This window comes from Somniosus microcephalus, chromosome 14 (genome assembly GCF_052327205.1).
Source record: "Somniosus microcephalus isolate GS21.2 chromosome 14, FLI_Smic_1.0, whole genome shotgun sequence".
NCBI lineage: Eukaryota > Metazoa > Chordata > Chondrichthyes > Squaliformes > Somniosidae > Somniosus > Somniosus microcephalus.
Window position 1 is genome coordinate 26441550 of NC_141000.1, and position 15103 is coordinate 26456652.

The 15103-nt window shown below is 44.1% G+C and overlaps 1 protein-coding gene across 1 annotated transcript in view; it reads right to left on the bottom strand.

Moving 5' to 3' along the window:
• wdfy2 (WD repeat and FYVE domain containing 2) overlaps positions 1-15103 on the bottom strand; it is a 33916-nt gene that overhangs the window by 11677 nt on the left and 7136 nt on the right. The window contains exons 3-8 of the mRNA XM_086006384.1: positions 13449-13522; positions 7644-7698; positions 5660-5810; positions 5412-5524; positions 3581-3707; positions 3365-3470 (exon numbers count right to left, since the gene is read on the bottom strand). Of these exons, the coding sequence (XP_085862510.1) occupies positions 3365-3470; positions 3581-3707; positions 5412-5524; positions 5660-5810; positions 7644-7698; positions 13449-13522 (626 nt within the window). The remainder of the gene's footprint in view (positions 1-3364; positions 3471-3580; positions 3708-5411; positions 5525-5659; positions 5811-7643; positions 7699-13448; positions 13523-15103) is intronic.

Genomic DNA, 15103 nt, shown 5'->3' on the forward strand with positions numbered 1-15103 from the left:
TCGATTAGGGACCAAAATGGAGATCTACTGGTGGAGGCAGAAGGCATGGCTGTGGTACTAAATGAGAACTTTGCATCGGTGTTTACCAAGGAAGAGGACTTAGCCAAAGCTATGGTCAACGAGGAGGTTGTCAGGATGCTAGATGTGGTAATAAAGAGGTGGCACTAGAAAGGCTGGCAGTACTTAAAGTGGATAAGTCACCCGGTCCAGATGGGATGCATCCTTGGCTGCTGAGGGAAGCAAGGGAAGAGATTGTGAAGGTGCTGGCCACAATCTTCCAATCCTCCTTAGATACAGGGGTGGTGCCAGAGGATTGCAAAAGTTACACCATTGGTCAACAAATGGGAGAAGAAATAAACCTGGCAATTTCAGGCCAGTCAATTTAACGTTGGTGGCGGGGAAGCTTTTAGAAACAATAATCTGGGAGAAAATTAACAGTCACTTGTCAAGAATGGACTAATAGAGGAGAGCCAGCACGGATTTAAGGGCAAATCATGTTTGACTAACTTAATTATGTTAGTTGATGAGGTAACAGAGAAGGTGGATGAGGGCAGTGCAGTTGATGATGTGTACATAGTCTTTCAAAAGGTGTTTGATAAAGTACGAAATGAGATTCCCAAAACAAGTGCTCTACTCTGAGCTCCGGCATGGCAAGAGCGCCCCAGGTGGGCAGAGGAAACGCTTCAAGGACACCCTCAAAGCCTCCTTGAAAAAGTGTAACATCCCCACCGACACCTGGGAATCCCTGGCCCAAGACCGCACAAAGTGGAGGAGAAGCATCCGGGCAGGCGCCGAACACCTCGAGTCTCTTCGCCAGGAGCAAGCGGAAGCCAAGCGCAAGCAGCGCACGTCAACCCAAGCACCCACCCCACCCACCCCTTCAACCACCGTCTGCCCCACCTGTGACAGAGACTGTAGGTCCCGCATTGGGCTCATCAGTCACCTGCGAGCTCATTTTTAATGTGGAAGCAAGTCATCCTCGGTTCCGAGGGACTGCCAAAGAAGTTTGATAAAGTAACACATACTGTAATAAGCCTGTTGGCAAAATTGAAGCCCATGGGATAAAGGGGACAGTGGCAGCATGGATATGAAATTGGCTAAGGGTTAGAAAACAGCGCTGTGATGAACGGCTGTTTTTCGGATTGGAGCGAGGTATACAGTTGTGTTCCACAGGGTTCAGTGCTAGGAACACTGCTATTTTTAATATACATTAATGACTTGGGGGGGGGGGGGGGGGGGGGGGGTGTACAGGGCACAATTGCGAAATTTGCCGATGAGACAAAACTTGGAAGTGTCGTAAACAGTAAGGAAGGTGGTAATAGACTTCAAGAGGAATGGGTGGACACATGGCAGATTAAATTTAACAGAAAAGTGTGCTGATACATTTTGGTAAGAAGAATGAGAGACAATAAATACAAGCTACAGGAAACTTTGGTTTATCCGGAGGTTAACTGTCCGGAATGCTCGAGCCACCGGCAAAAATCAGGAGCCGTTTCATTAGGGTTTTTTTTTCTTTTCGTTGCTTTTTTTTTCCCCACCAGCCAGGCTCTGCAAGGTCTCGCTGAAGCTGTTGCTAAGCTACAGAGACGCTTGCAAAGTACGGCCGACTGTTTAGAAGCTGTTACAGGGTTTGTTGCCAGATACGGAGCTCAAAATCTCCGTATGTTTCAACATTAGCACTGGTTTGTCCGGCAGTTTTGATGGGACGGCAACAGCTCGGTCCCGTCAGTGCCGGATAGCACAAAGTTTCCTGTAAATGGTACAATTTTAAAGAGGGTGCAAGAACAGCTGGGGGTGTTTGTGCACAAATCTTTGAAGGTGGCAGGACAGGTTAACAAAGCAGTTCATAGAGCATATGGAATCCTGGGCTTTATAAATAGAGGTAGAGAGTACAAAAGCCAGGAAGTTATGTTAAACCTGTATAAAACACGAGTTTGGCCCCAGCAGCAGTACTGTGTCCAATTCTGGGCACCACACTTTAGGAAGGACATGAAGGCTCTGGAGAGGATACAGAAGAGATTTACTGGAATGGTTCCAGGGATGAGGGATTAGAGTTATATGGAGACTGGAAAAGCTGGAGTTGTTCTCCTTAGAGCAGAGAAGGCTAAGAGGAGATTTGATAGAGGTGTTTAAAATCATGAAGGGTTGAGAGAGCAAATAAAGAGAAACTGTTTCCAATGGTTGACAGGTCGATAACGAGAGAGCACAGATTTAAGGTGATTGGCAAAAGAACTGGAGGCGACATTAGGAAAACCTTTTTATGCAACGAGTGGTTAGGATTTGGAAGGCACTGCCCGATAGGGTGGTGGAGGCAGATTCAATTATTGGTCTCCAAAAGGGAATTGGATAAATCCTTGAAGGACAAAAAATGGGGAAAGAGCAGGGGAGTGGGACTAACTGAATTGCTCTTCGAAAGAGCCGGTGCAGACTCGATGGACTGAATGGCCTCCTCCTGTGCTGTATTATTCTATGAATGTCCTATAGGGGGGAAAAAACCTGCCGTCATTAGCCAGTCTGGCCTATGTGACTCCAGACCCATGCCGATGTGGTTGACTCTTCACTGCGCTCCGAGGTGCCCAGCATACCACTCAGTGGCATCAAACAGCAGGAAACTCGGGATGGGCAATAAATGCCAGCCCTGTCAGTGACACCCACATCCAGAGGATTCATTTTTTAATAAGAAACCCTCAACTATGGCAGATAAGTCAGGTTCCACTGTACCATCAGTCCACCCTGTAAACAATGCAATACTGTCACCAACGAACGCTCCTTTCTTATGCTACATTTTAGATGACAGACCCCCAATTTCATAAGGTTTGGTTTCCTCCCCCCACTTTTTTGAAGGCACCAACTCACATCAGGATCTGGTCCAGCTGGCACTGAACAGCCTCCAGTACCACACCCACCTATATTTCCTGCAGCGCTCATTGGATAGTGTACAAGAGCTGGGGACACGAACCAATTTCCCCCTTTAAATCCAGGTGTTGCGGTTAATGGTACTGCACCAAGGGATAAGTAAACTCAGCAGAGACTGTAGATCAAGCTGCCCACTGCTTAGCTCAGCATTCCTGCAGTACAGTGCTACAAGCTCACATTTTGTACGTTTTCCTGAAAAGCCATGAAACGCTACTTAGTTCCCAACAATAGTTATGGGAATGTAACGTATGTTAACCGACACACGAAGTGCAGATGTGAATCATTACAAACGGAGGTCTATCTCGCACTGATTCTAGAGCAGTTCACGACGGAGGGCGGTGGAACTTTCACTGTCAAAAGCACGTCAATTAGAGAGACATCAAAATGAGCTGGACTCTATTTGCATGGTTTTCAAATGTTCAAAGACTGAATGAAATTGCATGCTGACCTCTTGCCTCTTTACATCCATGTTCCACACAACAATCCCACCATCTGCACCACAAGAGATCAGCTGCCGAGTATGATGCGCATAACAAAGGGACTGAACTTTGTCACTGTATGACAGAAACAGAACAAAGAGTTAGCTAAAGCAGCATAATTGCACTCGTGCTCTGGTAGAAAAAACAAGTGTACATGCAAATCATTACAGAAGCTGAGCACTCACTTGTGGCCTTGTAATTCAATAGCAGTTCCCTTTCTTCCTCCTATATCCCACATAATAATGGAATGATCAGAGCTGCCCGAGAATAGTGTTCGTTGAACTGGGTCCCAACAAAGTGCGGTGATGCTGCCTGAAAGACACAGGGTTTTTTAATGTGGTCCAGGTAATTGCTCTCTTAGAATACCATAAAACTTCAAGGTGGACGAGAAATGAAAGTTATGACATTCGGCATCGAGTGAATCAATTCAACTTTTGCTCTGTGCTGAAAGTTCATTTACAGAATGCACATCCTACCTTAGGTTACTCTTTAGTAAACTTACTTGTTTTATATCTTTGGTTACCTTTTTGTGCTCATCGTCAAAGATGCTAGTACTGGAGAATGGAACACCTTTCATTTGCAGTTACAGCAAACACTCCAAGGCCAGGTATAGGATGGTCAAATGCAAATTCAAGCTAGCTTTACTTTAACCCCAACCTTGGAAGAGCATCCCCTACGTCAGTGAGAATTTTTCCGCTTCTCAGATCAGCCTCTGGGTGAAATGACTGATTTCTGGAGTTTTATGCTATGGGCCCATGTCTCATAGGACCGAGGAGACTTTCATCTTCCCAGTCTGGGCTGGATTTAAATTCAGGGAGAGTTTGATTTTGACACAAACACAGATTACATCCATTAATTTGCATTCTACCTTAAGGGAAATGAAAATAAATTCAGCATTCAGCTGAATTATCTCACTCTGAACAGAGAGTAGTGTGTAACCCGTTTATACACAATGAGCACTTCACCCCATCTGTTGATAACTTCTGTACTTTATTTCCAACCTTTACAAACAATTTACTCAAAACAAGCAAGAGGCCCAGAATGCCTGCAATGTAAAGAACATTCTAACGGTCTATTAAGGAAATGCACACATACAAAACATGCATGGCTTCAATAAGCATGTTCTTACCCTCTTTGTGGATCATTTTGGGTCTCCTCACCGACCCATTGAGGAAGTCTAGGTTGCAGGTGCTTTCTTGATTGGTTCCAGTGATTTACACAGAAATCACTTGACTCACATGGATGTTGGGGGCAAGGGGAATGGGGTCAGTTGAGTGCTGTGGTACCATGTCCTCCACTAACCTATCATCCTGGAAACGGCAACTCTCCATGAAGAGGGAACTAACTAACCACATTGAAACGGTTTGTTACAGTTAGATGAAGGCATGCCTAATACTCCCCTCGGCTTTCCTTCCTCTTTGATCTTCAGCTTACTAAAGTCTTCATAAATACTGCAAAAGGTTTACCCATCTACCTAGCAATTTTGCACACAGCAAGTTCCGCGCAGCTCTGTCAGTGCAACCAAGTAAATTTGTACTGAAAATAATATGGGATTGATTATAGTGCAGTAATCTCATCAAGTACTTCAGAGACGCAACCTTTCCCCTCTTTCCCCCCTCCCCCCCCGACCATGGTGAAGCTCTAGAGACCTGTAACTATGATATGAATCGGAGATCGGACTGCTGCCTGAAACCATTCTCTGGCAAGTTATCACCACCACATTTAGTTTCAATTGTGTCTGGGTGTTTTGTTCAACTTAGTCCCATTTTAGTACCAATAGCAGTTGTCATGCTCACAATTACCAACACAACGTTTACCAATAATTGGAACGTGACTGGAACTTTACCTAGAAATAATCTAAAGCAATTTCCATAGTTAAACAGACTTGCACATCAGTAAAGAGCAAAATATTGTAGACCTACTGGGTGGGTTGGGAATTGTGCTATGATGTGTTATTTGGCCGAGACAGAAAGACAAACGTGAACTCTATAACCAGATTAGCTCTGCTCAGCTTACCACTGTGTCCTTTAAATGTCGTAACTACAGAGCAATTGTCTTGTTCAAGCTTCAAAATCATCACCTGCCCAGAATAATCCCCCACAAAAGCATGTCGTGTTTCAATGTCGAATCTGAGAACAGCGGTTATGGAAAAGTATGAGCGAAAAGCAGTCTTAAGTGCTACAGTTTACATAAAGTGCCACAAGTTACACTCTACACAAGATAACCCACTACACAAGATAACCCACTATTAGTGTTTAGGATACTGCAGACACGACGCCCAAGCAGAGGTTTTGTGGCTACCTAACCTTCGGCCACTCTCCGAACAATGCCAAGTGAAGTTTTTGTCTTGCCCCGTGCTCAGCACCCATTCCATTTCCAAGATAAATAGGACCATTGTCACTCGGTTCTGATGAGCTGACATAAAAAGAGAATAAATCACGTTGGTTCTTGAACTCTCATGAATTTCAAACTAGCATACAGAAAAATATATACAAGTGGCAAATGGTAGTGGCACCGTCCTGTAAATCAGAGCTATTGCTGCTCAATAGCTTGTAGGCCTGTAAACCCATAACATTGCTACATCTATGGAACATTTTAAATTGTACACATCAGTTCAATGGCAAAGAAAAATGGATAGGCACCAAAATATTACTAATTATAACTTCTGTTAGTTTCAACAAACATCTATTCCAGATCTCACTAACTCTCCCGCACATGACCGAAATCTTAGTCCGTCCTGCGCAAAGATTATAAAGCTCGGAATGCTGATAGCTCACAGGCACACAGTATTCTTTTTCTTGCTGGACAGTGAGAGAAAGCAGAAGTGTACCATAAAATTTATACCTAAAAAAATGTGCTTTGTCATTGGCACTGAACACCAAGAATGTAAAAAGCTACAGGTTCTTGCCTATGTGGGCTTTGTTCCTGGAACTGTTTCATGCTGGACACTATGGCTAGCGCCTCATTCCATAGCGGAGGAGATGCTCATTATCATTTTTCTCACTTACCCAGAAATAAAAAAATGTTAAAACCCCCCCCCCCCCCCCGCCCTCCCTCCCAAACACTGCTACTCTGTAGGACCACAAGCGACTTTTCACAATCAGAACAGGTAGTTGTGTATATGGAAAGGGAAATGGAGACTGGGCAGAAATAGGAAAAGAAAAAAAAAACAAGGCGAGAAACACATGGTCAGATCTATGCTACACCAAGGCTTACAGTATTGGCTGTGCTGTTACAGTGATGCAGGCAGGAGCCGCATATTCACCACCTGCTCACATTGTTGTGAAGTTGGGGTTGCATGCTTGGTATCCAAGCATTGCAAGAAGCAATGCCACCAGTTTCCCACAAAGAGTGATTTTTAAATCATTGAGACTACCGATTTCAGTCCCAATGATTAAAATACAAATGGAGGTGCAATGCGTCATCAGTTCTGTACATCAGGCCATGACATTAATTCTCAGTTAAAAATACAGTTACCCAGATCAGCTCAAAGAGCTGGGTCTCGACACATTAGAGAAGCGCCGGCTCAGGGGTGATTTGACTGAGGTTTATAAGATGAAGGGGGGATTAGATTGTGTTTGTGTAGACAGTTTGTTTCAACTAAATAGGTTAGGTAAAGACCAGGGGTCACAATCTCAAGTTATGCAAGGCCAGATCTAGGTTAGATGTCAGGATGTGGTTCTTTTCCTCAGAATAATGGACCTGTGGAACAGGCTGCTGGCTCGTGTGGTGAGCTCCGATTCGCTGAATTCCTTCAAGCAAGAGCTGGACCTGTTTCTGGCTGGGGCGGAGATCACCTTGTACAAGAGGTAGGTACTGTATATCGTTATTCAGGGCCACAGTGGTCTCCGGGACTTGTTTTGATCGCTTAGGGAGTGGAAATTCCCCGATTTCCCCTGCTTCTCATCTCCCACCATCCCCCCCAATTGGCCTAGGTTTTTAAATCTAGTTTTTCACCTCTCGTCGGAGATTATGTGGCATTGGGTGGGGTGGGAAGTGTCTGCATCATGATGCAGGCAACACTTCATGTGTCTGGCTAGCTCACAACAAAACCTCGCACCTCAGGTTTGCCAAGTTAATAGCTCCAGAGTACACTGTAAAACCTTTGGAAACACCAAGGGTGAGTGAAGTAACAGTTTACTAGCCCTTGGCAGTAGACAAAATACCCAGTCAACAGCCTGTGCTCTCATGCGCAAGACTCTTGTCTTTTCCTCCCCTCCCAATTAGAAGAGGCAAAAAGTTCCTTACCTGGGTAGTTCTTTACTGAAGTCATTTTGTTGTAGTCCTCTGACAAAATAAACTCCTGACAAAAGATATAAGATTTCTTAAATTACGACCTTTTCTTAGTCATTTCTATACAGACTTATAGAATCATAGAATGGTTACAGCACAGGAGGCCGCCATTCGGTCCGTTGAGCCCATGCCAATACAATTTAAGCCAATACATTATTTAAACACTGCGTTCTGGCAGTTAAAATTTTAAGAAACTTCAGAGACAAGTTTCAGCATCAGAATTTCTTATTGGAAAAAAAACGACAGTCCCCACCGCCGATAGCTTGCGTGCTCGTGAACACAATTTGCCTGCTATACGCAGTGGCCGGTGTAACAAACAAATGATCGTGTGAAACAGTGGAGGCATAAAATAATTCTGTCCCGCACATGGAGGATGATTCGGAAGCCTGCAATGACAACCGATGAAACGGTCAACATTGCCGAGATTAAAGCCTTCTACCGTCAGGTGTCTGTAGGAGGGCAAGTTAAAGGGGTCAGGTGTGCTCCCTCATTAAAACGGGAGCCAGAATATGTCAATTCAATGCTTTATTATTTTTAAGTTGGATAAGGTCAAAGCCTCTATCAAAAGGGTAAAAACTGAGCTGGAACGTATCCAACGCTGCAGCCAGCAAGAAGGGCTCATAGTAGTGGCAGGAGTTCTAGAGGCCACGTGGGAGGTTTGGACTTAATGACAGGTAATCGGGAACTGCCCAAGATAGCTGGACTACTTAATACGGTTTAAGCGGCGCCTTTGTAATTGATGCCTATGGTTATGGTAATGGCAATTGGTTAGCACCATTTGACCGATATAGGCAGCTGTCCCAGATAAACTGGGACGGTCACGTGGTGGGGACTGTATGCTGCTAACACTCAATTTTTTCTTTGATTTGTTTATTAACTTCTTTCTTTAGTTGAAGTGTATACTGATAACAGGGGGAACTGGTTTGACATCTTCTGTGCTCAGCGCAACAGTGTAGGATTAATAGCAGCAGAGATACAAGACTGCAAGGGTGTTGCAATGACAACTATCATTTCAAACATGCTAAATTCAGCTCCTTCACAGCACTCCTCCAAGCTAGTTTCCCCGATGATCAGCACACTTGTTACTTATTATGAAGATAGACCCAACTCTCTCTCCCCGATGCTAAATTTTGCCAGACAAAACATTAAAATTGGTACAATAGTGCCACACCAGTAAATTCATATCTGGCCCTAAACAAATTCCAAAGAAAACTAGTCCAAATCAAAATTGAGGTCCTAAAAGCTGAATATAGGGAGTTAGGAGATAAATTAAAAAATAGGACCTCAAATGTAGTAATCTCAGGATTACTACCAGTGCCACGTGCTAGTCAGAGTAGAAATAGAGGGATATTACAGATGAATACGTGGCTAGAGGAATGGTGCAAGGGGAAGGGATTCAAATTCCTGGGACATTGGAACCGGTTCTGGGGCAGGTGGGACCAGTACAAACTGAACGGTTTGCACCTGGGCGGGATCGGGACCAATGTCCTAGGGGGAGTGTTTGCTAGTGCTGTTGGGGAGGGTTTAAAATAAAATGGCAGGGGGTTGGGAACCTGCGCAGGGAGACAGAGGAAAGGGAAGCAAGGATAGAAACAAAAGACAGGAAGGAGAAAAGCAAAAGTGGAAGGCAGAGAAATCAAGGGTGTAAATCAAACAGGGCTACAGCAAATAATTCTAAAAGAACTAAGTGTTAAAAAAATCAAGCCTGAAGGCTTTGTCTCTTAATGCGAGGAGCATTCGTAATAAGGTGGATGAATTAGCTGCGCAAACAGATGTAAACGGATATGATGTAATTGGAATTACGGAGACATGGCTCCAGGGTGACCAAGGCTGGGAATTCAATATTCAGGAAGGACAGGTAAAAAGGAAAAGGAGGTGGGGTAGCATTGCTGGTTAAAGTGGAGATTAGCACAATATTAAGGAAGGTGACTCAACCGTGGCTAACAAGGGACATTAGGGATAGCATAAGGTCCAAGGAGAGGACATATAAATTGGCCAGTAAAAGCAGCAAACCTGAGGATTGGGAGCAGTTTAGGATTCAACAAAGGAGGACAAAGGGGTTCATTAAGAGGGGTAAAATAGAATGAGTGTAAGCTTGCAGGGAACATAAAAACTGACTGTAAAAGCTTCTATAGATGTGAAGAGAAAAAGATTGGTGAAGTCAAGCGTAGGTCCCTTGCAGTCAGAATCAGGGGAATTTATAATGGGGAACAAAGAAATGGCAGACCAATTAAATACATACTCTGGTTCTGTCTTCACAAAGGAGGGCACAAATAACCTTCCAGAGATGTCGGGGAACATAGGGTCAAATGAGAGGGAGGAATTGAATGAAATCAGTATTTGTAGGGAAATTGACGGGATTGAAGGCCGATAAATCCCCAGGGCCTGATAATCTACATCCTAGGGTACTTAAGGAAGTGGCCCTAGAAATAGTAGATGCATTGCTGGTCATCTTCCAAAATTCTATAGACTCTGGAACAGTTCCCATGGATTGGAGGGTAGCTAATGTAACCCCACTATTTTAAAAAGGTGGTAGAGAGAAAACAGGGAATTATAGACCAGTAAGCCTGACATTGGTAGTGGGGAAAATGCTAGAGTCCATTATAAAAGATGTAATAGCAGAGCACTTGGAAAACAGTGACAGGATCGGACAAAGTCAACATCAATTTACAAAAGGTAAATCATGCTTGACTAATCTACTGGAATTTTTTTGAGGATGTAACTGGTAGAATAGATAAGGGAGAACCAGTGGATGTGGTATATTTGGACTTTCAGAAGGCTTTCGATAAAGTCCCGCATAAGAGATTGGCGTGCAAAGTTAAAGCACATGGGATTGGGGGTAAGGTACTGACTTGGATAGAGAACTGGTTGGCAGACAGGAAGCAAATAGTTGGAATAAACGGGTCTTTTTCCGAGTGGCAGGCAGTGACTAGTGGGGTACCGCAGGGATCGGTGCTAGGACCCCAGTTATTCACAATATATATATTATGATCTAGACAAGGGAACTAGATGTAATATCTCCAAGTTTGCAGACGACACAAAGCTGGGTGGGCGTGTGCGCTGTGAGGAGGATGCAGAGAAACTCCAGTATGATTTGGGCAGGTTGGGCAGATGCAGCATAATGTGAATAAATGCGAGGTTATCCACTTTGGTGGCAAAAACAGGAAGACAGATTATCTGAACGGCAATAGATTGGGAGAAGGAGAAGTGCAACGAGACCTGGGTATCCTTGTGCACCAGTCGCTGAAGGTAAGCATGCAGGTGGAGCAGGTGGTTAAGAAAGCAAATGGTATGTTGGCCTTCATAGCAAGAGGATTCGAATACAGGAGCAAGGATGTCTTGCTGCAGTTGTACAGGGCCTTGGTGAGACCACACCTTGAGTATTGTGTGCAGTTTTGGTCGCCTTATCTGAGGAAGGATGTTCTTGCCATGGAGGGAGTGCAGTGAAGATTCACCAGGCTGATACCTGGGATGGCAGGAATGACGTATAGAGAGAGATTGGGTCGATTAGGCTTATATTCGCTAGAGTTTAGAAGAATGAGAGGGGATCTCATTGAAACTTATAAAATTCTAACAGGACTAGACAGACTAGATGCAGGAAGGATGTTCCCGATGGCCGGGGGGTCCAGAACCAGGGGTCACAGTCTAAGGATAAGGGGTAAGCCATTTAGGGCTGAGATGAGGAGGAATTTCTTCACCCAGAGAGTGGTGAACCTGTGGAATTCTCTACCACAGAAGGCAGTTGAGGCCAACTTTTAAATATATTCAAGAAGGAGTTAGATATATTTCTCAAGGCTAAAGGGATCAAGGGATATGGGGAGAAAGCAGGGACAGGGTACTGAATTTGGATGATCAGCCATGATCTCATTAAATGGCAGAAGAGGCTCGAGAGGCCAAATGGCCGACTCCTATCTTCTATGTTGACTTTTCATGTGAATTCCAGGTGAATGTATAACAAGCACACACAAATGATGTGCTTGTATATCTGCTTCCCTTTAAAGAATTCCAAGTGGCAAAGGCGACTGTTAAGAACCTGCACAAGTGTGTTCTCATAATGCACAACTTGACCTCTGATGCCGTGCCAAAGCGGAGAAACCGCTACTGAAAACATGCAGTTTCTAACATCTGCTGGCCGAATACCAAAGAGGATTCACCAGTGCTCACAGGCGGTGGCTTAAAATAAATAGCTTTTAAATACAGACAAGGGAATCAATTATCACTGACGAGACAGTCTCCACTCTTATTGTTTATCCAGCATCAACAAAAGACCTGGCATTGTTACACTAGATTTTCATTCAGATACCCATATCCAATGTACATGAACCAAGTCCTGGATTTAGGAAGTTAAAATTAGCAAATGCAGCAGAAATTATACTTTGTTCCTTGATGTGCCTACTGACCTACTCCTCATTCTCTACCCTCTGCTCCTCCAACACTGACCTACTCCTCATTCTCTACCCTCCACTGCACTTCAGCCACTTTCTCGTTCCTCTAGCAGCTCTGCCTCGTCACCTTTTTTGCTCATCTTCAAAAGTTCCTGCAAGATCCTGCTCCTGATATATCTCTCCCTCTCCCTTCTCACTCAGTATACTCATGGTGCACTGATCCTGCAAAGCACAGATGCCTCCAAATTTTTACTGCATGGGCCTCCCCCCTCTCAAGGGCTTTAGCCTTGCATCTGATTTGCTTCCAAGAATGCAAGACTTGCCTAGGCCTAGCCACTTGCGCTTCCCTGCCCTGAATGCTTCCACAGTAAAGCACCTGGTCACTTCCTGGCAACCATAGAACGCACCATCTCCTCCTAATGTCTACAGACCACCCCAATTCCTCGCCATGCAGCACTCTGTCTCTGCTTCCGGCTATTGGACTGTGCCCCCTCCACACCACCGCCACCCCCCACCAGCCCCTAACAATATTGTGAAATGCTTCAGCAACTTGCTATTGCTGTCCATGGTCTGCTGTCCAATTATACCTGTGAATTTCTTCTGCTGTGAAACTTAAGGGGGAAATCCTGGCAGCGGTCAGACCAACCATTACACTGGTATTTCATCCCACCTGCAGTGAACTACAAGGTACTTTCTTCCCTGTAGGTCTCCCAATGCAGACATGCGCATCCTTCAGGCTCATCAGTTACCAACCGTCTTGAACAGATGATACATAGAAAAGTGATTGCCTTCAGTCTAAAGGGATGTGCAAGACTTTCAAATCACACAGACTGTAGATAGGTTGGGAGTACAACAGCGCAAAAATAAAAGCTTGCATCTTTCTACCCAACAGGGAACCTCTTTGAAACCTTCAGCCAAGAGGTTTGTAAACTTCATTACACAATACATTCTTCAACTGCAGTCCTTGGACTGCGTCAAGGAAATGCAGCGTGCCACTACTGTAGCAGAGGACAGCGGATTTCAGTTCAGGCCACTTCGAGCACCCTTCGAGCCTCCAATGCCATCTAATGGTAGAGATGCAGGGACTATACTCACCAATAAAAAGGTGACTATCAAGCTGGGGAAGGGCAGTGGACCTTCCTAGAAGGTAAACTCTTCCATTCCTGTGTCTTGGTCTGGAACAACCTCCTATTGCTCACCCCGAGAGAGTTCTTTGTTGCCCAAGAGATAGAAGGAATTCTCTTTTCTACATGGATGTTAAATGAACGAGGAAAAGGTTGGCCTCCCAAAAGGTGCTGGACACACCAAAGATAAGCGAGACACTTGTTGATAACCATTTACAAGAACTTCCTCTAGTTTATGGTCAGGTACTCACAGAGACTGTACCGTTGTCCAGTCCTACAGAGAGCCTCCTTGTTTCTGGATTGAAGGACATGCATGAACATGAAGCTGTAAAACGAAAATGCTCACTGTAATGCTGGATAAGTCGACATGAATATTTTGAACATATTAAAAGCCACTAATAACTATTTTAATTCATATAATTATTTTAAACTTTGCTATTTACAATGCAATACCGTTCCATAACACATTCAATAAAATTGATACAACTTTTCTATTGAGATGTACTGCTTGAAACAAAATTGGATAATGCAATGAATTTATAGGTTTACGGTAATTAAACAGTGTGCACGCAATTCCTGTTCTCCCAAAGATTAATGTACATATTTATGCCACACAATAACCGCACTGAGTCTTCTGCAATGCCAAGCAGCCAACATGACTTTGCACTCTTTGTTTAGCTGCATACCCCAACAATTTAACACAAGAAAGCAGACAATTTCTGGCAAGGCTTGGCTTGTACTCCCAAACCCTGCGGCAAACAATACTGTAAAGATATCAATCACATTCCTCCACCCACAAAGAAATCTCAAGCATGTTGCAATGAGTACAAAAAAGCAGAAATGCCTCTTCGTACAGACTCTGGCCTGGTGTTTTAAACCTCAAACCTCGGCCTGTGTGCAGCAACTACTTTTTTTTTTTTTTTTTTTTTAAATTAAGAGTTCAATAAATGTAGCACAGGAATTTTCCTAACCAAAACACGTCTGCAGTTTGAGTGGCAGTGAAGCTGTATCAATTACGTTTCAGGAGTACGAGTGTACAGTACACCCACCAATTGCTGTTTGGAACATGGGAACAGGAGTAGGCCATTCAGCCAGTCGAGCATGTTCCGCCATTCAATTAGATCACGGCTGATCTGTACCTAAACTCCATTTACCCGACTTGGTTCCATAGCCCTTAATACCCTTACCTAACAAAAATCTATTCATCTTAGTTTTGAAATTTGGGTTGCAAGATGAATGGGGAGACAATACATCAAAAGAAGCAGAATGCCACAGCACTCGCGAGACCAGAACAGCTCAGCTGAGATTTATCAACTCAGTCACCCTATCACACAGTATTCAAAGTAGTTGAATAAATGTACTGTCTCTACTTAGTGAAACCTTTAGGTTGGCTGCTACCAACCAACCAGAAACTCGACCCTCAAAAATCAGGGCCACCTGTTTTTGACCACGGTAAGTCTGCTTGAAGCCCCGCAGAGCACATTAACCCATTCCTTAAACCGACATCTCTTGCAAGAAATCTGAACCTTGGATTTCACCAAACATGCCGGTTTTCAACTGCATTGCTGCCATCAGGAATTTCTGGTCCAAGGGCAACACCAAAAGGCAGCCAAAAATGGGCAAATGACTCTGGGCTGTTCGTGCAGCCACTTGGAAAGGTTGGTCTCATACTATTAGGGATGGGCACTGGCAATAGTACATATGCAGCTGGTGCAAACTCCCAAAAAACAGTAAGCCATTACAAAAAACAATCTTTGGTGGCTTACTGCACGAACATTCACGTTTCAATAAGGGAAGCGAGCAGTCTTTTCATCGATTAGCACAACAGTGGGAGGCAGGTGAGCAGCGTGCCGTGCATGCACTTCACTAAATATATGTAACATTCAACCTTTCCACTTTCATAACA